The sequence below is a fragment of the Symphodus melops genome (genome assembly GCF_947650265.1).
Source record: "Symphodus melops genome assembly, chromosome: 16".
NCBI classification, from domain to species: domain Eukaryota; kingdom Metazoa; phylum Chordata; class Actinopteri; order Labriformes; family Labridae; genus Symphodus; species Symphodus melops.
In genome coordinates, this window is record NC_136706.1 from 19,868,134 (window position 1) to 19,889,573 (window position 21,440).

General features: G+C 40.4%; 2 protein-coding genes across 3 annotated transcripts in view; both read left to right on the forward strand.

The window, feature by feature from the left end:
* LOC306837177 (AN1-type zinc finger protein 5-like) overlaps positions 1–3,499 on the forward strand; it is a 36,083-nt gene extending 32,584 nt beyond the window's left edge. For both annotated transcript variants that reach the window (XM_079364731.1, XM_079364732.1), the window contains 5 exons: positions 332–516; positions 618–771; positions 980–1,083; positions 1,515–1,643; positions 2,004–3,499. In XM_079364731.1, coding sequence (XP_079220857.1) covers positions 332–516; positions 618–771; positions 980–1,083; positions 1,515–1,643; positions 2,004–2,152 — 721 coding nt within the window. In that variant the 3' untranslated portion in view covers positions 2,153–3,499. The remainder of the gene's footprint in view (positions 1–331; positions 517–617; positions 772–979; positions 1,084–1,514; positions 1,644–2,003) is intronic.
* Positions 3,500–7,444: 3,945 nt separating this feature from the next.
* Positions 7,445–19,410, forward strand: tmc2a (transmembrane channel-like 2a). Its single transcript, XM_079364725.1, has 20 exons — positions 7,445–7,638; positions 9,408–9,446; positions 9,572–10,040; positions 10,769–10,924; positions 11,318–11,408; positions 11,497–11,578; positions 11,683–11,789; positions 11,940–12,038; positions 13,276–13,418; positions 13,674–13,821; positions 13,901–14,089; positions 14,198–14,377; positions 15,003–15,161; positions 15,675–15,803; positions 16,524–16,591; positions 16,742–16,981; positions 17,060–17,185; positions 17,370–17,448; positions 18,572–18,689; positions 18,921–19,410. Exons 1-20 carry the CDS (start codon positions 7,602–7,604, stop codon positions 19,139–19,141), a joined length of 2,880 nt encoding a protein of 959 aa, XP_079220851.1. The 5' UTR covers positions 7,445–7,601; the 3' UTR covers positions 19,142–19,410.
* Positions 19,411–21,440: the final 2,030 nt, after the last annotated feature.

The following is a 21,440-nucleotide window of genomic DNA, read 5'->3' on the forward strand; positions in this document are numbered from 1 at the left end:
TGGACGATGTGTGCTTCAAAATAAATCACATCCTTTTCAAACCTGATTTACGTTTTTAATAGTTTTCTTTCTCTAACATACCACTTTCAAGTTGGACTATAACTGGGTTTGCTTTCATCTTTAGCCAGAAATGTAACTAAACTACTTTGTAATTTACTTAGTCAGCGTAAACCCAGGTCTGGGAAAATGAGTTTAAATGCTTAAAACAACTCTCGTGAAATTACTTTAGAAATACAAATCTCCTCCCTATTGATGTTCCCTTTTTAACTTGGCAATGTTTCCACACAACACACTCATCACACTGGCCTTTGTCTTTTGTTTGTGTGTCCAGGTCAGCTCAGCAGGTGGCAGACATCACTATGGCCCAGGAGACCAATCAGAGCCCGGTTCCTATGCTCTGTCCCACTGGCTGTGGTTTCTATGGCAACCCTAGGACTAATGGCATGTGCTCGGTGTGCCACAAGGAGCACCTGTCAAGGCAGAACAATGGAGGAGTCAGCACGTTGAGTCCTGTGGGTAAGTCCTGCTGGGTTTGTCTCATTTTTCTTTGTTTCCATGTGAACATTTCAGCAGCCATTGTGCCTGACTGTAACACGTGGTAAAACTTTCTTCTTCAGGCAGCAGCAGCGGCTCCACAGCTGAAGTGTCTGCCATCCAGAGGTTAGAGGCCACTCTGAATAATGCTGCAGCGGCAGCAGTGGCTGCTGCAGAAGTTGCAGCAGAGGCAGCTGCATCTGCCGAGGCCGCGGCTGCGGCTGCTGCGGCTCTCAGGTGAGGGAGTCATCTTTAAAGCGTTGACACTTTAAAAGCTGAAAATTCAGTGTATATGTCCATCATTCAACCTGCAAAGTTAGGGTACATCTCTTCAATAACGCCTTTTCATCAGATACAAAGAATGGGATTTGTGGTAACCATTGAATTGATTGAATTACTCATATGTTCAGCCATTTTAAACAGTTTTCCCATCTATCTTTTGCAGTGGGGGGTCAACAGCGATTTCTGTAACACAACAAATGACTGAGATGAGTCTGTCTTCTGAGGGGACAGGAGCATCAGTAGGCACAGTAGAGCTCAATGAGCCGGGTAAGTACCTACTATGGAGCTCCATGTTGATCAGAGGACATCCACCGAGTTAAAATGAACAAAGTTGTGACGCATCGTCATTTTGTTAAATACACCAGAGAAGAATTAAAATGTTCTCACACTGAGCTTAACGGAATAAAGTTGTGTCTGCATTAATGTTGACAAAGATTGATTCGCCCTGATATTGATCTTGGAAGTGTGTAATGGTGTTAAATGAATGTTTGAAGTTGAGAAGGAACACTCCTTCATACGAGTGTCCTTGATTTGATTTAAGAGCTATTTCTAAAACAGACACTGCTGTCGGGTTTATATCAAATGAACTCGATTTTCTTTGTGCCGAATCACAATATATATTTATATACTCTAGGGATACACAGAAGTGTGTGTGAGATTCATACTGTCATTTAAGTGTATTTCTTGTGTGTCTCCAGTGATGGTTCAGCCCTCATCCTCTTCCTCGCATCCCTCCACTGCTGGCAGTGAAGAGTCCAAAGCCCCCGAGCCCCCAAAACCCAAGAAGAATCGCTGTTTTATGTGCCGCAAAAAAGTTGGCCTTACAGGTAAGGAATGAGTCAGCTAACTGTCGTACTATCATCAAAGAAATGTCACAAACCGCCACCGACTTGTTCTCCTTTTTTTTAAAAGTTCAAATCCATCTTGAGTAGTTATTTACTGGTCGTTTGTATTGTTGAAAGATGAGATGTTGTAGATGAATTGGTTCTGACTCACGGTACAACACAAGTGGGTCAAACCTGAGCTATTACACAACAAGCTTTGCTTTTGTAAGGTCCACAGAAAAATGCAGATACAAGGTGCAAAAGCTGTTAATCCTCATCCATCACAATCCTTTGCAGAAAAGTCATGTAATAAGGGACTTCTTATTGCTTTGACTCACTTTGTCCTTTGCTGTGGCATTTCAGGTTTTGACTGCCGCTGTGGGAATATATTCTGTGGAATTCACCGTTACTCTGACAAACACAACTGTCCTTACGACTACAAAGCCGAAGCTGCTGACAAAATCCGCAAAGAGAACCCTGTGGTCGTTGCTGACAAGATCCAGAGAATATGACTTTGAACACTGGGAAGAATCTGATTTACACAAATGGACTTGAGGCCGACTTTCTTCCTTTTTATGGATTTTTTTTTTTCTTTTTTCTTTTTCCCGTGATTGTTTCAGGACTTTCCCCCTGTGCATGAGAGTTCAGTTTCATAGTTTCAGCTTTTATTCTTGTTTGTGTGCAAGTTCTAAAAATATGTGAAAGGTTGCATTGAAGAAACACAATATGTATGTGAGAACTGGAGATGTGACCGAGGACAAAAAAAAACAAAGAGTCAGTTATCCTTTCAGATAAGATGCTGTTGTGTGATCGTCCGGAGGTCACTTGAACTCTGCCTGGAAGGAGCTCCCACACTTGGGCCTGTTTGGACTCTGACTGTTACTGCTGTTGGCTGATTGGGCTGTGTCAGCCGTGCTTGCTCTCTGCTGGCTTGAGTAGCAAAAAATGTTTTCCTTTTTCTTGAGTGGCCACTGTCTAACCCTCCGTTTTTTTTCTTTTTTTGGTCACACTTAACAACCTGGTAAGTTTTTATCGCCCTGAGAAGCTTTCTCTGTGCCGCTGCAATCTGATCCACGCCGTTCGTTCCTCCAATCAGAAAAGACACTTTGAAGAAGAGAATTTCTCGCTAGCTTTTTCTTTATCTCACCGGCTCACAATCCTTCCTCCTCGCTGTTTGTGCGGCACAAGAATCACAGCCCAGTTTGACCCTTGACTTGTTTGGTCCTCTTGTTGATCCCCAGCTGAATGCTGTGACTCGCTCTGTGCCGTGGATCTGGCCTGCAGGCTCGTGTGTCTCCTGCATTGTCAGTCTTAAAAACCCATCCACTGAAAAAACAAGACGGTGCACGTCGCCAGTGACTGTTTTTTTTTTTTTTTTCTTCTTTTTGGTAACATTTGTTTTATGTTGTTTTGCAGAAGGTGGTGCGTGTATGCCGTGTGTCGTTGTATGACAAGTAGCTCAAACTTGTATTCTTTTTGCCTTTGGAAGGGTTTAGCTCCACTAATATTTTTATCTTTTACTTCACTGTTGAATGTTTTCCTATGTTTTTAATGTGAGGTGACAAATTCACAAGTTTGGAAGTGTTGGACTGTTGCATCAAACACAAGTGTGTGCGCGCGTGTGTGTCTGAGATATTGTGTGAGGCTAATTGGTTGTGTTGCCGCGGTGACTTAGTGAGACATGTGGTCGTAGGTTATTAATAATTTTCAGTCCGGCTGCTTAATCAGTTTGTTTTGTTTTTTACCCTTTAGTTATGCAAGTTTGTACAAACATCTTTATTTATATACTGCAGTGCGCATAATCCTCCAATAAAACAGAAATAATTGTATGATGTAAATAAATTATGTTCACAAATATATGACCACGAGTTCATGACCTTTCATCGTCTGTCACTGTAAACAGAAGGGGATGTTTGTGTCTCCAGATACATTTGTCAATGCAGAGATGCATCTAGCATATTATGCAAACTGAACAATTATAAAGAGTTCTTCACTCAAAGGGTCCGTGGTAAAAGAAAAGAAAACATGTTTGTCACTGTGAACCCTGTCCTGTGCTAAATGCTGTTTATTTACATGTTGTCCTTTAAAACAGGAAGCCAGGGGCCGAGACTTCAGAAGTCATAAAATGACAAACTAATGTTTTTGTCATCGTTGGGTCTGATGCTTCCTTACAGATGACTCAGGTCTAAACTTTTGTTCAAATGATTCAAACACTTGCTGCGACTTCACGGCAACTTAAAGACATTCTCAGGAGATCATGGGAAGATCTGAGATTCAGATTTGCCAAATGGAGGTTTTTCTAAATCTCTGAAGGAGGGATTCAGAGGAGGGAAGGGATTAGGAGAGAAGTTATCAGGCGATTGCAGTCTTCATCCTCGCAGCTTGATGCATTGGTGTTTAAAAGGATGTTGGCTTTGTTTTGCCTTTTAAATCTTTTCCCTCTTAACCTCATTTCTTCTTATGTACCCTCATATAAAGCATCACCTCACCATACCAACACTTCCTCATCCTGCAGGTCATACACTACAAAACATTCTCAGCTCCTCATGAAAAAGGCAGCCCTAATGAACATCATAACACATAAACTGAAGTTCTGTGTAAATCTCTTACAAATACTTCAAAACAAACACACCATACATTTAAACAAATAATTTCCACAGCGTTGGAAAACATTAAAAGCCGATCACTGTGGTTAAAAAAAAAAAAAAAGATAAATCTGTTCCGTAGAATAGTTGATATTTCCAGGCTTATGTGTGTCTGTGTGATTCATGTCTCTGCAGACGGAACTTGAGCTGCTGCAGTCAGCCTGGCGTCAGGTCACGTTCTGACACCCGCTGATCTGTCTCACTGTGTGGACTGTGTGGTGTCATATACACGTGCAGAGGGTGCTCATATCAGCACAAACAGTACACAGTGTCATTGACACTTCTGTGGCCCGCTTCACTGAGGAGGAGAGGAAATGCTTCTTACGATCTCTGTGCAGGAAACACTAACCATGGTTAACACAGAACATGTGTATGTATGTATTAATCAATTTAACGAGTCATGCAGCGAGTTAAGTTCGGATCTGCTGTCACGGAAAGTTACTACTTCTGAACAGCTGGCCTGAGGAGCGTCGTACCAATGAGAAGAGTTCACTGATGTTCATAATATCAGTACTCCTGGATGGCCTCTTGTCCAATCAGAGTACTCGGTCACAACTACAGGTTGTTTCAGTAAAATGTCCCCAAAAAGTCGAAGAGGGACAAATGTAATTATAGGCCCATGCAACACTTCCAAGTTTCCAAAAAAGGATGATAATAAAAAATGGATGTAGAACAAAAAATGTCTTTTTCAGCTTGGATGTTCAAAAACAGCTACACAAAAACTGAATTTCCCAGAATGTAAACCAGAATTTGAAGCTGAATAAAATGAGGTTTGTGAATGTAGAAAACTGGTAGTTGTTTTAGAAAACTACATTTTATTTCTATACAGTACAACAAAGTTAAGTTGTGAATTTATTCTCCAAAAAATGAACATGTGCTCTTTGTAAGTCTTTAATCTGCTAAATTGCACACAGTGCTGCTTTAATTTCTCTGGGTTTATATCTTAATACTTGTCTATAGTTTCTAAGATATGTGTGCAGTTTCAATGTGTAGCCACTAGGGGGAACACTAAACGCATGATATGCTGTTGAACATAGAGCAGGCATAGTGATGGCAGAACTGTTAAAGATCAGTGTGGGGAAATTTGTGTAAAACAAGGAAACTTGAGAAGGTAAAAAAAAAAGTATTGTGACTGTCAGCAGAATTAAAAAGACAAATTAATAAATAGAAACCTAACATATTTATATTTTAAAGGCAAACTAATAAGAGATTATACTCGGCCTCTTGGACAATAAAATCTACATTTTTTTAATATATTGTATTTGAGAGGTTTTTGTTGTCATACAATCAAATGCCACATACTCTCTCTTTAAGACTGAGTTTGGTGACCATTCATGTGCAGAAAACTGGCCCTGATACATTCATTATTAATTGCTCCTGGATTGTGCAACTTTCATGGTGATTGTGCATGAAATCTGAATCTAGAATCATGTATTACCTTTGAAAACAGGTGTTTAGAAATCCAGTCAAAACCAGAAAATATGTCCAGGTTTGGTAGGAAAATGGAGATTTCCTGCTGTCTTTTTAGTTTTTGTAACATGTTCATCTAAAATGATGGGACTTATATTTGTAGTACAATGCTAATATAAAGACAGCTGGGATAATAGAAAAAAGCCACACTAGCTTCAGTCAGTCAGAACAGCTTTTATCTTGTTTACACCTGAGACACCTGCAGACTGAAAGATGTTGCAGTCACAGGTGTCAAACTCCAGTCCTGGAGAGCCGGCTTCCTCAGACTTTTAGACGTCTCCCTGCTCTAACACACCTGCTTTAAACCAATGTGCTGCCATCAAGCTCTGCAGAAGCCTGATCACGAGTCACTCATTGGATTCAGCTGCGTCCGAGCAGGGTGACATCTAACAGTCTGAGGAAGCCGGCCCTCCAGGACTGGAGTTTGACTCCCCTACTCTAAGTCATTTTGATTCTCTCAAACCATAGCGACTGGGCACAGCTTTCACAAGTTCCCCGTTTTACAATCAATCTTACATTAAAATTACACCCACACACGTATACACACAGCTTTCTTTTCTCTTGTGGACAGAGGATGTTTCCCTCTTTCAGTGCTGAATGATTAATGATTCCTTGTTGAGCCTTTTTCCATCCAGATAAACAGAATCATGGCATGTTGGTACTTTTGCTATACTGACATGTGAAACCATGAATTAAAAGTTAAAACTGAAACATTTTTGGGTGATAATCTTCCCACTGAGTCTCAGTGATATGGACTCATGTCTAAACGTCAGTCAAATCTCAAGAGATTTTGTTTTATCTCCTAAGAACACTTTTTAAAAGCGTGCCACCAAAAAGTATCAACACTGTACAATATTCTGTTTAATGTCCTCCCATCTTTAATATTTAGCTAGGTCTGTGTTGTGTCAGCTTGAGCTCACCATAATACAAATCTACACATATTCTGCAGCCTCATGTATGCCCTTTGAACATACTGTATGGATCACCTGTGCAAAGAGTCATCTCAAGCACATTCACTTCGACATGAGCAAAAGTCTTAAAGGGTGTGAACTGCTTCTCACCTGTGGGAACTGACTACCCGTGTAATGGAATCATTTTGGAGGTGAAAAATGAGCTCTTCTTCATTAATGAGGCTACGAGGTTGTTTCTCTTTTCGGGTTAACAAAAAAACAGGTGCTGCCAGTGTCTGCTGCCAGCTGGCTGACTGTACGTCGGCTATCATTCTATTGAAAGGTTCAAACAAGTAATACTTCACCTTCAAGGTCATCTAGGGGTGTTTACTAAATGACTCATGAGTCTTGCATAGAGAAACCTAAACCTTCATTAAATCTTTAGGGCACCTGTCTACGTCGGTGTGTGGGGTTTCCAGTTGCAAGAGGAGTGAGAGTGTTCCCAAGCGTCATAATGATGTGGCTCTCTTTGCCTTTTTAGAAAAGAAAAAAAAAAAAAAACAGGACCAAGAAGTCTGACTTGGTTATATCAGGCTGTACAGATTGTTTTTCTTTCTTATTTCCAAGATTAATATGAAACCCTGGTGACCCTGTCAGCTGTATATCTACACCTTCATGTAGTAATGCAAGTGTCCTAGCTGAAGAATAAAAAAGCAGCCTCTCTGCTTGATAATCCAAAGTCGATCCCCTTCGCTCGTCAGAATTTACTTCACCTATCCAAGAGAACCCGTTGAGAGCAGGTCACATGCAGCAGTCGTCATAGTGACGGCCCCATCAGATACCTGAGTTGGGTGCTGGCGGGGAGCCTAGGCAGAGGAGGGCCAACACACTCAGGGGTTAGACTGGGCGAACGCTCCAGAGGACACAGAGGACAGACGCTTTTATCGTTTTTCAAGATGCCCAGGAAAATTGACGCATCTACTTTGGATGAAGGTGGGTCAAAGACGAGAGGACTGAGAGTTTAATCTACTTTGAAATTAGGATGAAATTAATGATTGAAATTATACAGTATTAATACATAATCCAGCCGGGTTCAAATTAGAGAATACTTGCATTCTTTCTTCTGTATTAATCACTTCTCAGGAATATTTTTTGTTATGACATGAAAGCTACTTTAATGTTTGTATGACCATAAAGTCAAGATATTCATACAGAGCTTCTCGTGTGAGGTTGGTTGTCTTGCCATTATAAAACTATAAAACTACACATACTTAATTAAATTGATCTTGTCGTGTGGGTAAGCAAGAACACGGGGACACCTGTGACTAATACTTCTTGTCTGTCCACATAGCAGGACAAATAACCGAACCGAACAAATAAAGCGAAATGATACCTCACTTTTCTTCCCCCAACCGTAACCATGGACAACCTTAAAGGCAGAGTGCATCATATCAAACAATGCAATGGTATGCAAAGTACACAATAGGATTATCAATGAAGCATTAAATTAAACAATGTTTATCATCTCAATTAAAAAAAAATATTAGAGAAAATAAATCTCATCACCATGACTTCTTTAAGACTTTAAACTATGGACTCAACATGGACCCTCCCTCATGGACTTTTAACTAAAAAGCTTTACATGATGTGAAGCTGTCACTGTCTCAGCTTTTCTTTGCAGCAGATTCCCAATTTGTTTGTTATCTTATTCATGCGTCTGGCCCGACAATGTTAAGGAGTAATACAAAATGGTGATTCATCTGTCTACTAAATGTCACAGTATTCCATATAATAATAGAAACATTTCATTTTTAACATGACCATCCCTGGAGTCACATTTCTAAGTTCACTGTAATGAATAGCCACAACAAAATCAAACCATTTTTTTTTGCCAGCAAATGTCATAATGTGTTTCCTTCTAGTTCATTATTCAACCTGACAAAAGCTAGTCTTAAATGATGTATTAACAGATAATGTGTGTGCACACCAGTGTGCCTGATAACACCTGCTAACTGGACATAGTGAGTCCTAATGAAGAACTTTTCTTTTGGATAAAGTTGATTGTCTCCATGCTCGCTCTTTGCTGCTGGTGTTGTGAGCTAATTGCAAACTCTAGTTCCCCTTTAGAAGCAAACACAAAGTCTCCTGAAGGTTGACTAAAGATTACTTTAAATACAACTATTTTCTTTCACAAAACCAAACGTTACCTGGAGTTTGTGTAAACTGACTGTATTAAATGTGTAATGCTGATCTAATTTGTTAATCAACGCCATTAGACTTCATCATTGTGCTTTTGTTATATCAAAGTTCTCTGTGCTTAGTTGAAGCAGGTTTAATTCATCAGTATCCTCAATAAGAACAAAACAATGTGTCCTCATAATAGTCTGGATCTTTAGCATTGGCAGAGAGTTGAGCCGCTAACAAGGTTGGCTATGCTGACCATACATAGACATGTCTATGATGCGACAAGCAAATCTGCTAGTTAGCTAGAATATGGTTTACTTGTATAAATGAATGGGACACTTTTTTGAAATTGAACATAGAATTTCAATTCTTATTCCTGCACAGGTTGTGCACATTTTCTTGGTAAAGGTCTAATTTGTAATTGTTTGGGTAAAATGTTGATGTTTGTAGAGTAGAGTTTCTTAAAATCTTCGATTAAATTAATTCATACAGGAGGGCGATCTGTCTGTCTGTCTGTCTGTCTGTCTGTCTGTGGAGCTGATTGTGTTTGTGTTGTTTTTCTGTTTGTTCTTCCTCAGTTGGGATAGAGGTGGACGGGGACTTCACTGACAGTGATGGTGAGTGAATAATAACAGACTTTCTAAGTTATTGATTATAATAATAATTTTACTTCTGAATTTAATCGAGTAAACAAAATGTCAACTACAAAATGTTTTGTGTGTTAAATCTCATCTTGATATAGACGGTGCCACGCAGAGGAGACCAAACAGAAGGCAGGCAGCAGGCAGAGGAGGCGCAAGGGCAAGAGGACGGGGTAAAAAAGCAGCCAGCGATGATGACGATGAAGAGGAGGAGGACGAAGAGGACGCTCCAAAGAGACGCAGGGGAGCAAATAACAAAAAGCCAACAAAGAAACGTGGCGGTGGCGATGATGATGATGACAGCGACGATGACGCTCCCAAGAAGAAACGAGGAGCAGCGGCCAATAAGAAGCGAGGAGGAAAAGGAAAAGCCCAGGACAGTGATGAGGAGGACAGCGACGCGGGGAAGGGAAAGAGGGGAAAGAAAGGAGGAGGAAAGAAAGGAGGGAAGGAGGAGGAGGACAGTAAGGGTAAGAAGGGGGACGCCAAAGGAAAGGACAAAGGGAAAGACAAGGGGAAAGACAAGGACAATGACAAGGACAAGAAGAAGAAGAAGAAGAAGGATGACAGGTAGACTATTAAGAAGTTAATGACCAATAAGGAGTCAGATACCAAACTAATAAAAGTGTTACTTAAAAATGATCCCCTGCTAACTGGAGGTCGCAGAGCTCATAAAACACCACGACTTGTTACAAATCTGCTGAACTTAAAGCCTTTCTATAAAAATCATTGTGACTCAAGTGTATTCAACCTTTGGAGGACAGATAAATCAAGGCAACCTTATTTCCAGACTTCAAGATATCTTTTTTTTTTTCTTTGAATGGCCCTACAAACAAGCCAGCTTACTCCACTAAATGGAAAGATTTAGTCCGTGCAGCATGAAAATGGAATTAATGAAATTATTCATTTAATATTTTGGCAGAACAAGTTGACTTTTTTTGAAAAATATGTGTATGACATTTCCAAGAGCCTCAGCTTGTTTTATGCTAAATAACAAATATTTGCATCCCACTTTCAGTTGGAAAGTGAATATGACAAACAACAGCGCCTTCATGCGATTGTCCTCATCTGATGTTTAATATTTATGGTTTATAGCAGAATATCAACCAATTAGGTTTGGGGGAGATTTTGATCACATTCGCTCTGATAGATAGATAGATAGATAGATAGATAGATAGATAGATAGATAGATAGATAGATAGATAGATAGATACTTTATTAGATAGATCCCGAGGGAAATTCAAGTTGGATGAGGTATCCATCATCTAATCTGTCTCCATCTTCCCTTCCTCCCCCAGTTCCTCAGATTCAAACACAAACTCTGACGAAGAGGAGGAGTCCATGTCAGAGGGCGAGATGGCCGCGCTGATGGAGGAGGTGGAGGAGAAGAAGAAACTGATCGCCACCATCAGAAACAAGCCATGGAGGATGAAGAGGCGGCTCACCCACTTAAAGTAACCTCGTATATCCGTTTCTTTTTTTAGAAAAGAATTCTTTAGCCAAACACAGAATTACAATATTTCAAGATTTGATATTAGGGAAATATGACGTATAATAGGTGTATAATAAAATATAATACAGGTTTAAAAAGGTCTGAAAACTTAAAGATGATCAACAGCACCCAGCAGAAAACAGCTCACACCACAGAGAGTGATACCTTTGGACTGAAACGCACAATGAGATATCATGTTACAGAACATCCATCACACATACAGGAGCTTTGACATGAAGTTGATGTTTGTCTTTGCTAAGACTGCTGTCTGTATGATGTGATTCCAGCTGTAAAGCAGTGTGGATAAACCTCAGTGCAGCTCTGTTGTCTGACAGGAAGTCTTGTTCTTTAACAGAGAAGCTCAGGAGTTTGTGGATAAGTTTGAAGGAGCTCTGGGCAAAGGAAAAGGCAGAAAGTGGTACGCTTACAAAGTGATGATGACAAAGGTTAGGATCAGAACTCAAACCGTCTGTCTTGTATTTTGTTTGTCCACGTGCGTATGCCCCCTGTGATTCACTTTTTTTTAAATATCAGAAATGGATCAAGTTCCAGAGGGATTTTGAAAACTTCCGAACGGCCTGTATCCCCTGGGAGAGGAAGATCAAAGAGGTGGAAAGTAGGTTTGTGTGTGTGTGTGTGTGTGTGTGTGCAGCACAGTCAAACAGCTCCTCCAAGTGGACACAGAGTTGTTTTTTAAAAACATCCTCTGTATGTCTCCAGGTCACTTTGGATCATCTGTGGCTTCTTACTTTATCTTTCTGCGCTGGATGTACGGCATGAACCTGGTCCTGTTTGGTTTCACTTTTGGACTCGTGGTTATGCCTGAGGTGAAATGATGCTTCTGAATTATAAAGCTGTCAAAAAATCTAATGGCACTGAACTTCAAAAACTATATATCAAGACATTGAAATATATATCAGTGTGGCCTTTAATTATCTAAAGACAGTTTATCTCAATGTTTTCTAAATCATTTCCAGGTTCTGATGGGTCTTCCATACGGGTCAATTCCCAGGAAGACCGTACCCAGAGCAGAGCAGGACACGGCTCAGGACTACTCGGTGCTCATGGACTTCAATGTGAGTCTATGGGAAATGTTAAAGATCACTCCCAAACCTCATTGCTTTAAATATGTTAGTAGTAAGTATGCATACAAATTCAAAGAATCTGTCTTGGTCATTTGGTGTTTTTCTGTCACAAAGCTTAGTTTGCATCATGTTTAAGTGATTATTGCAACAGCAGAAGGTAGTTTGTGTTTTGTGTCCGGGCTCCGACCTCGTCGCTCTCGCAGTTTTATTTTACATGCAGAACTTTGAGGAGAGACTAGATGATCTTAAACCCCCCAGTCAGAGCCTACAGCTGGATGCTGGGACGGTGCAGATCTGAGCTGACAGTTGAAGAGCAGAGGGAGAGAGTGGAAGCTCTTGCAGCTTAAATAGATGTTCAGATGTTGTCAGGTGATTTTGGATAGTGATGCATGTCAAGAGTGACGTGAGTGCAGCTCGAGTTAACACCCTCGCTCGCAGGTGATCCCTCGTTAAAAGAACAACTTTCTGCAATAAAAGAAACAATGAGAATTTGACGGATCATTGCACAAAGTATGTACAGTATATGACTTTAGAGTGCACCTTAAAAAGGATGCTTGCTGAAGCCGAACATTTACAATACAGGTTGACTACAAAATGTGGCAAAATAAATAAAAGCAGATCACATAACATACGGTGAATATAAATAAATTCTGTATTGGTAATTGATTTAGATGAACTGTAATCACGCAGTTTAATTGGAATTCTTTCAAAAAGAATCACTTTTTCTTTAAATGCAATACATTTTTTTTTTTAAGATTTCAGACTTTTTGGGGCCTTTTTACCTTTGTTAGATTTTTTTTATTTAACCTTTATTTAACCAGGTTGGTCCCATTGAGATTAAAAACCTCTTTTCCAAGGGAGACCTGGCCAAGACAGTTTCTAAAACGAGGACTCTAGCCTCCTCACATAATGATAATAATAATCATAATAATAACAATGATACATTCATTTTATAAAGCGCTTTTCTAAATACCCAAAGACACTTTAGGGTGCACAATATCCCGCTAGGCTATCGGCTCTCCCAAGATTTCATTCTTTTAATTTAACCTAATTTGTATCATTGACATTGTTAAAACTATCAATAACAACATGAAGAGGGTGAAAATCAGGACTTCAGGACTCTTTGGGTTTTAGATCACGAAGCAGTGATCAGTTTCCGTGTGGTGTCTAAAGAAACTCACTTCATGTGTGATAAAAAAGAAAGTGATGACAGCTCGTTTATTCGCAGGGATATTGCAAATATTCCGTCCTTTTCTACGGTTATTACAACAGCCAGAGGACCATCGGCCTGCTGAAGTTCAGGCTGCCTCTGTCCTACCTCATGGTCGGGATCGGCTCCTTCGGCTACAGCCTGATGGTGGTTATTCGCACGTGAGTCTGCAGCAGTGGTCCAATGAAGGGGCTTCATGTGGACTGAAGTACCACTTTGGATTGTTTGAATTAAGAGAAAAAAAGGGCGTTGTTACATTGATCTGATTCAGTTTTAATCCAAAAATGTGACAACAGAAAATGGAAATCTGAAGATGAAATAATCATTTATATTTCAAAATTGATAGAAAATATAGTCAGTGATGAAAATAAAGTTTTCTGCACATAAAGAAAGGCAAAGTCTGTTTCGTTCTTCAGAATGGCGAAGAACGCTGATGTGGGTGGTGGAGACGGAGATGAGGGAGAGTTCACATTTGCATGGAAGATGTTTACCAGCTGGGATTACCTCATAGGAAACGCAGAGACTGCAGACAACAAGTACGCCTCCATCACCACCAGCTTCAAGGTAAACATGGCAACAAAAACATGAATGTTTCAGTCAATGACAGATGAAATCAAACTCAAACCCTTATTGGCGAGAACAGGAGTCCATCGTGGACGAGCAGGAGAACCAGAAGGATGAAAACATCCACCTGCGGAGGTTCCTGCGAGTCCTGGCTAACGTCCTCATCACCTGCAGCCTCGGTGGCAGTGGATACCTCATCTATTTTGTGGTGAAGAGGTCTCAAGAGTTCGCCAACAGGGACGACCTCAGCTGGTACGAGAAGAACGAGGTAATGACAACCATATTGTTAGATTGTCTTTGTCACTAATTAGGGATTTAATGTTTCTTGAAAGGAAAATGTATTTTAAAAGTTATTTTAATCTGGACTCCTGTACAGCTGGAGCTCATCATGTCTCTGCTGGGTCTGGTCTGTCCTCCTCTGTTTGAGACCTTCGCTGAGCTGGAGGACTACCATCCTCGAATCGCCCTCAAGTGGCAGCTCGGACGCATCTTCGCCCTCTTCCTGGGAAACCTGTACACCTTCCTGTTCGCCCTGTTCGACGAGGTCAATACAAAGGTATGGAAGTAGTTTATATGACATGCTGAGAGGTTTCTAAGGATGACACGGTCTCAACAGAAGCTTTTGAATGATGCCCTTCAGACAATGCTGGCTCAACATTGATCTTCTTAACGCCTCATAAACGCTGCCCGAGTGTTTGCCTGACTCATTACATCTGAATTCATCTAAAAAAAGAACTGATGATTCGGTAAGTTAATGTGTTCGCCAAGTCAGTACACTACTGAGTCTTTAGATCTATATCAGATCTTTTTCCGACTAGTGGAGTCTCCCCCTGCTGGCCGTTAGCTAGGACTGCAGGTTGTAATGTAATTCTGCAATCTCATTAATTGACCTTTTTATTCACAGTCAGTGAATTTAGTCCTTAGTAAGAGCTTTAAATTAAGTGTCTGCACAGGATATCAACTACATTTAAAGTGTTCCAATTTTGTGACCCCAAGTTGTCAAAAAGTTTTTTAGCTGCACTTCATGTTTTGAAGGTTTAAGCCACTAGGGGTGTGAAGCAAACCAACACGCTTAACCATTCAGCTCTGCAGTCTTAAAAAACAACATGTTTAAGGCTCACAGCGTCCTTTTGTGGCTCCATCTTTCACATGTGACTGATTCTCGTGTTTGTGACCCGCAGCTGGAAGAAGAACAGTCCATCAAGAATGCCTCCATCTGGGCCATGAAGGAATATTACGCCAACTTCTCGGTTATGATCAACGACACATTGGTAACCCCGCCGCCCATGCACCCCGCTGACGTCATCAGAGGACCATGCTGGGAGACTGCTGTTGGCATAGTAATGAATACAATACTAACTTCTTTTTTTTTCAGTATGTACACTAGAATGTTTCACATTTCAAATAATTTCATTTACTAATTTTCAAAACATACATTTCAGTTTTCTTAAGACATTTTTTTTAGATTTATTTTTGAGCTTTATTGGAGAGAGAGGAGAACAGTGGATAGAGTCGACAAACTTGTATTCATCATCATGAACACAATCTCTATATATGTGTAATCTCTGACACTTTAACCTTAATTTTCCTTTGCGGCCTCAAAGTCACACTTCAACCAGCAGATCACAAAAGATAGCAGAAGTTTTGAATTGTTAGAAATCTGCGTAATCTTCTGTAAAAAAAATAAAATGAAACTCTTGGCAAGGATTCGATCATTTTTTCTCTTGGGTCTCCTTCATTAATTAGAAATTTAAAAGCAATTAAAAAAGCTGATTAAGTGAAAACTGGTAAAAAAAAAGAAAAAACAATGTCTTCTTTGTTTGTTTGTGTTGTTGTTGTTGTTGTTGTTGTAGGAGTTTGTGAAGCTGACGGTGTCAGACATCCAGGTGACCTACCTGACCATCCTGATCGGCGACTTTGCCCGAGCGGTTATCGTTCGCTTCCTCAACTACTGCTGGTGTTGGGACCTGGAAGCTGGATTTGTGAGTGTGTCCGAAGCATCGTGTGACTCTGTTTACATTTTCACAGTCATTTTAATGAACGTTGTTCGGCTCCTCTATTTCTGTCTGCGTCGTGAGACAAAAGTGTCCCGACGCCGATTCAAACCTTTTTCAAACCAACATTTTGACGAGTAGAAGTAAAGGCAGGCTTTTTACCTGGTATGCACAGACATATTCTATGGACAACCAACACAGGTACATTTCATTGATGGCATTTTGAAAGCGCAGAGAGACGGTGATCAGATCCTGAGGCCCTTGCACACTCAGAGGACGTCACCTGCCGAGCTCGTTTGGGATGGATCGACTTTTACAACATTGTGTTCCAGTTCATGCCAATATCCAGAAACTGTGAAGAGGAGTGGCTCAACATTTACCGTTCCACAACCAACAACCTGATCAGCTGTTTCTCTACATAAAGCCATTTTATGGAGAATTACCAGATTCAGTACATTTACCTTATTGGTACCTTGCGCTTTCACTTCAGCATCATCAATTTGTTTGCATATTTGGACAATAAGTCAAAATATGTCAAACAATATGTCACATTTTTACAAAACTTCTATCAGCCACTGGTGTACGTTTTCTTACTTGCAGGTGATTCCCAGTTCTCTATCTGATGCCTCCGTGACTTAGTTTACATTTATATAAGAAAGTTTGAACTGTGACTTTAAGTGAGTAATCATTTTGTCTGTTTACTTTCAGCCGTCATATGGAGAGTTTGACATCAGTGGAAATGTACTTGGATTGGTCTTCAACCAAGGGATGATCTGGTACGAGCTTTGTTTGTGAAATGTGTGATATGAGTTTAAATGTTGAAGGTGGGTGTGGCCAAAGGAAGCATGTCAGAAGGAATGTTTCCATATGTTGTGGCCTGTTTCTCAACATGTGACCACACTGCATGATGTCGTGTTGTGTTTCAGGATGGGTGCATTTTATGCTCCGGGTCTGGTTGGCATCAACCTGCTCCGCCTCCTCAGCTCCATGTACTATCAGTGCTGGGCTGTCATGGCCACAAACGTCCCCCACGAGAGAGTCTTCAAGGCCTCCAAGTCCAACAACTTCTACATGGGTCTGCTGCTCCTCATCCTCTTCCTCAGTCTGTTACCTGTGGTCTATACCATCATGACGCTGCCGCCTTCGTTTGACTGTGGACCCTTCAGGTAACAAACGGACATAAACCTTAAAGTGTAAGAAGCACAATTTAAACAAAGACAAACTGACCCTGCTGATGTTTGCAGTGGGAAGGTGAAGATGTTTGATGTCATCATGGAGACGATCGATCTGGACCTGCCGGCTTTCTTGGGGACGCTGTTTAGCTACGCTGCCAACCCAGGCCTCATCATACCGGCTGTGCTGCTCATGGTGTACGTGTGGAGGAGATTCATACACAATCGCTGCCATATTTGCCAATGAATGCACCCGCTTGCAAAGCCTCACATGCAAGTGTATAATCACAGTGCTCGTTGTTGTGGTAGAGTTTGAGTCTAAAAAATATGCAAAACTTTGTTGCTTTTGAAAAACCACAAGTCCTTTTCTCCTCCTCTCCAGACTTGCCATCTACTATCTGAACTCAGTGTCTGAGGCGTATAAAACCTCCAACATGGAGCTGAAGAAGAAGATGCAGATGGTAAGATTGGTGTTAACTTTACTTTCATCATATACTGAAGAAAGATGCTAAAATAGAGATAAAAGTCTGCAGGACTGAGAGACTTGTTTGGCAAAAAAACAAACATAAAGCTAAATGAACCTCTCAGCTCTACATTGTGCCGTGCCTATTGTGCTGAATATTTGCACAAAAAAATGCAAAACCAATAAGGCTAACGCAGTAAACATTAACCTACAGTGAACAGCAGCATGTTTGCATTAGAACATGCTGCTGTATGACTGAGATTAAGGCTGAATCCAAAAGTCTTCCCTCATTGTAAAGCATCAGTAGGACAAACTGTGACATGTCATTGGTAAGTCTGCAGAGGGCGCCAGATTGCATGACTTGCTGATCTAAAGGCCTGAAGGGCAATTATGTTTTGGATTTCCTCTGTGTGTCCTCGTGTGCCTAATATGTTTCTGTCCAAAATGATTCAGATAATATTATTATGAAGCCAATAAAAACTTATTTGAGGTTATTTTTTCATTGGGAAAACTACAAAATCCTTCGTTATTGCAGTTAACTGTCAGTGAGAATTCAGCTACCAAAGCAGAAAATCTGTCTGAGCTCTTTGTGGATTGGATCCAATGGGGGTTTTAAAAGTCCTCAGTAGATTTATCTAAGAGGTCACATGCAAAGTCTGAAAGGCTGCAGATCAGTAAAGTCATGCACACACTCACACACACACACACACACACACACACACACACACACACTCAATCATACACATTCACACAAAGCCTTCTTCTGTTGTAAATTTTCACCTGAGCTCATTGAAGTAATACATTAAATTATTCAGCCACTAAAAATAGTCCCACCAGATTATTTCTTGTATGTCTTCAACACGAGTGAAAGGCGTGGGCTGAAGTGTTACTGACAGCTTGGAGATCAGACAGCGTTGATAGAGACTTGAAAATTGTTATTTTAGCTTTTTTCTAAGTATTTTGGTAACAAAAACAAAACCATACAACCGTCAAATCCTTTAATCACCTTCTTGAAGTGTCTTTAACACATTTAACTCTTAAGACAACCCCTCCACTCTTTCTCCGCTGTCTTCTCGTTCTTACTTCATCTCATCCGCCTCTTTCCTGGTCCGTCTGTCCAGGCTCGAGACGAAGAGAAAAACCGCAGGAACAACGCAGACAGCACCAACCAGGTCATGAAAGACCTGGAAGACCTGCTGCCGAACCGGTCTCTGGCACCTCCTGCTCCCCCTGAGCCTGGTTAGTAAACGCCTGATTGGTTGTCCAATTCAATTAACATGGACATAATACAGAGCGTAATATTATGAAATGATTGCAATGACATGTTTTATCTATTATAAATCCACAACTTTCCCCAGTGTGACACAACATGAAGTGTACATTTTTTTTTCTGTATTTCAATGATTGATCAGTTTTCTTGGACGGGTTAACGTGTCATCATAGAAAGCTAATCCACCACTCTCCAAACAGCAAAGACACCAGAGCCAGAAGCAAAGCCAACAAAAACCAAGCCGGGATCAGCAGGTAAAGGTGTGAACCTGCAGAAAGATGTGGCTCTGGCATCCCCCAACCCCAACGCTCGAGGACCTGTGAGGCAGCCCCCCGGACCGAGAGGACCTGGACCTGGTCCTGGTCCTGGGGCTGGACCGGGCCGAGGCCGTGGGAGAGGGAGAGGGCCCCCGCCGAGATAACAGACACAGAAATCTCCTTTCATTTCACAGCAGGTGTTGAGATCCTATTACATTAAATGTTCTCTTATTTACTGAAATCAGCAAGTATGAAAAGTCCGCTGAAGGCAGTTTTTGTAATAGAAAGATTTAGGAGTTGTACCTTCCTGTTCAACAACACGGTGCAGTAAAAATAAGACGGATGTGCTCTTTTTTGTTTTCTTCTTACGTTCACTTTGTAATTCACGGTATGAGTCTGACTTTGAAATAAACTTTATATTGCTTTAAATACACCTTGGTTGTATCGAAGTCGACATCTTTTTATTCTCATCTGCTGAGTTAAGCTGCGGGCTTCTTTTGTTGGTCCGTCAGTCCGACAGTTATTTCTCCAGGAAGGAGAAACTTGGCAAGTTTACGTGTGCATGCATAGTCTATAACAAAGACGGGGATGTAGCCTCAAGATGTCAATAGAGAAGCTTGTGCATCAATGCCCCAACCTGCATCATTGTGCACTGGTTGAAGGTTGAATAAGAAAAGTCACATGTTAGTTTACTTCTTCAGCAAATGGGAAGGCAAACTTATTTCTCTGTTGTTTTATTACCTATGAAAACATTATACTTCAAAAATGTTATTCTCAATATAATCCTGGATAAATGAGGTTGTGATAATAAGAGATTTGGAAACATAAATGGTGAGCTGAAGGAGACATGATTACCCATCTATACTAATTTGCTGAAAGGGGGGGGGCGGCGGTTGGAGTGACCTAAAACAAATTTCCTTTACCTTTAATTGGAATTGTTCAAAATTACAAACTTGGAGACGGACACACTCGACCTCTGCTAAGTCATCATGTTGATGGTGTGCACAGAACCTGTACTTTAGCCACGCCCCCTGATATCAAGTTTGTTTTTTGCTCTTGTCGGGGGGCATTATTGAACTCAGAATGTTTTTGATCAGTGTAGTTAACTCCATGTGTCTGTGTGATTAAAGTGAGTCCAATTCATGCTTTTAATTATATTACTTTTCAATCAAGATATTTGCTTTAAACATCATCTGTGATGTTTAAAGCACAGTGCTGCACAAGATTTTTATATGATTTAAGCATCTGCTGCTTAAATCTGTTTTTGTCTTTTAAACTGTGCCTAACGTATTTATCAGTGTGCTCCATAAACCAAATCATTGTGACAAAAGCCAGTTTAACAAAAAAAGAACAAAATCTATTTCAAGCAGATTCTGGGGTATCTTCTCCATATTTATCTGACTTGTTGCTGGAAATACCCACAATGCAAAGTGTCTGCTTAAAGTTTAAGCAAGTTTTGTGTGTGTGTGTGTGTGTGTGTGTGTGTGTGTGTGTGTGTGTGTGTGTGTGTGTGTGTGTGTGTGTGTGTGTGTGTGTGTTCATGCTCATAAGCTGCTCACCTTGAGCAGGAGAGGGAACTTGTTTCATTCTAACTCCTCAATCTGATTGTTGCCGTTTAAAGAATTTATTTATCGCCCCCAAGCAAAATCACTGGAGGACATTCATCAGATTTCACACAGAGGACTCCCCCAGCAAGTATCAGCTCTAAAGAAAAATGCTGAACATCAGGTTAAATTTAACTATGCAAAAAGTGCTTACTTTAAAAAATGAACGCCTGTGACCACTGTCTTGTTCCCTGCGTGTCTGCGTGAATGATACGTTCTTTTGAAGCTCTTACACAACTCAGGAGTCACCCAACCTGTCACAAGAGCCCGATCCTCTGACTGTCACCTGAGTCATTCCTGCTATTCGGTGCCATTTCAGCTCGATACCTTTTCAAAAAAAAATGTCAAAATGTTCATGATTTCAACATTTGATCTGAAGGAGGGCTTTATAAACTATCAGAAAATGATATTAGTCCAGCTCAGGATATTATAATCTATTAATTTTAGATAGATTCTTTCCGTGTGACAGAGGTCAAATGTCCACCCTGTTACCAGACATTATCATCTCTATTACGTATTGTTTTGAAAACCCTGTCATATTCTTAATTACATTTTCTTAAAGCTCAAATGTCCCTTTCTTTACACTGGAAAAGCATTGTAACATTTTTCTTCTTGAACAAGCTTTATCTTGAAAAAGCTGTTATAGCTTGACGTAAAACGTAATTCTTACATATGTCTTTTAGAAATAAAAGGAAGTTTGATGGAATTTGAAAAATGTTTTAATTGATTGTATTTCACCAATTTATTCCCTGCAAATAACCACAAAGATAAACATCATATTGTTGTATTTTATTTTATTAATATCCCAAAAACACATGGGTAACAGGGTGGACACACACACACACATGCACCATTTAAT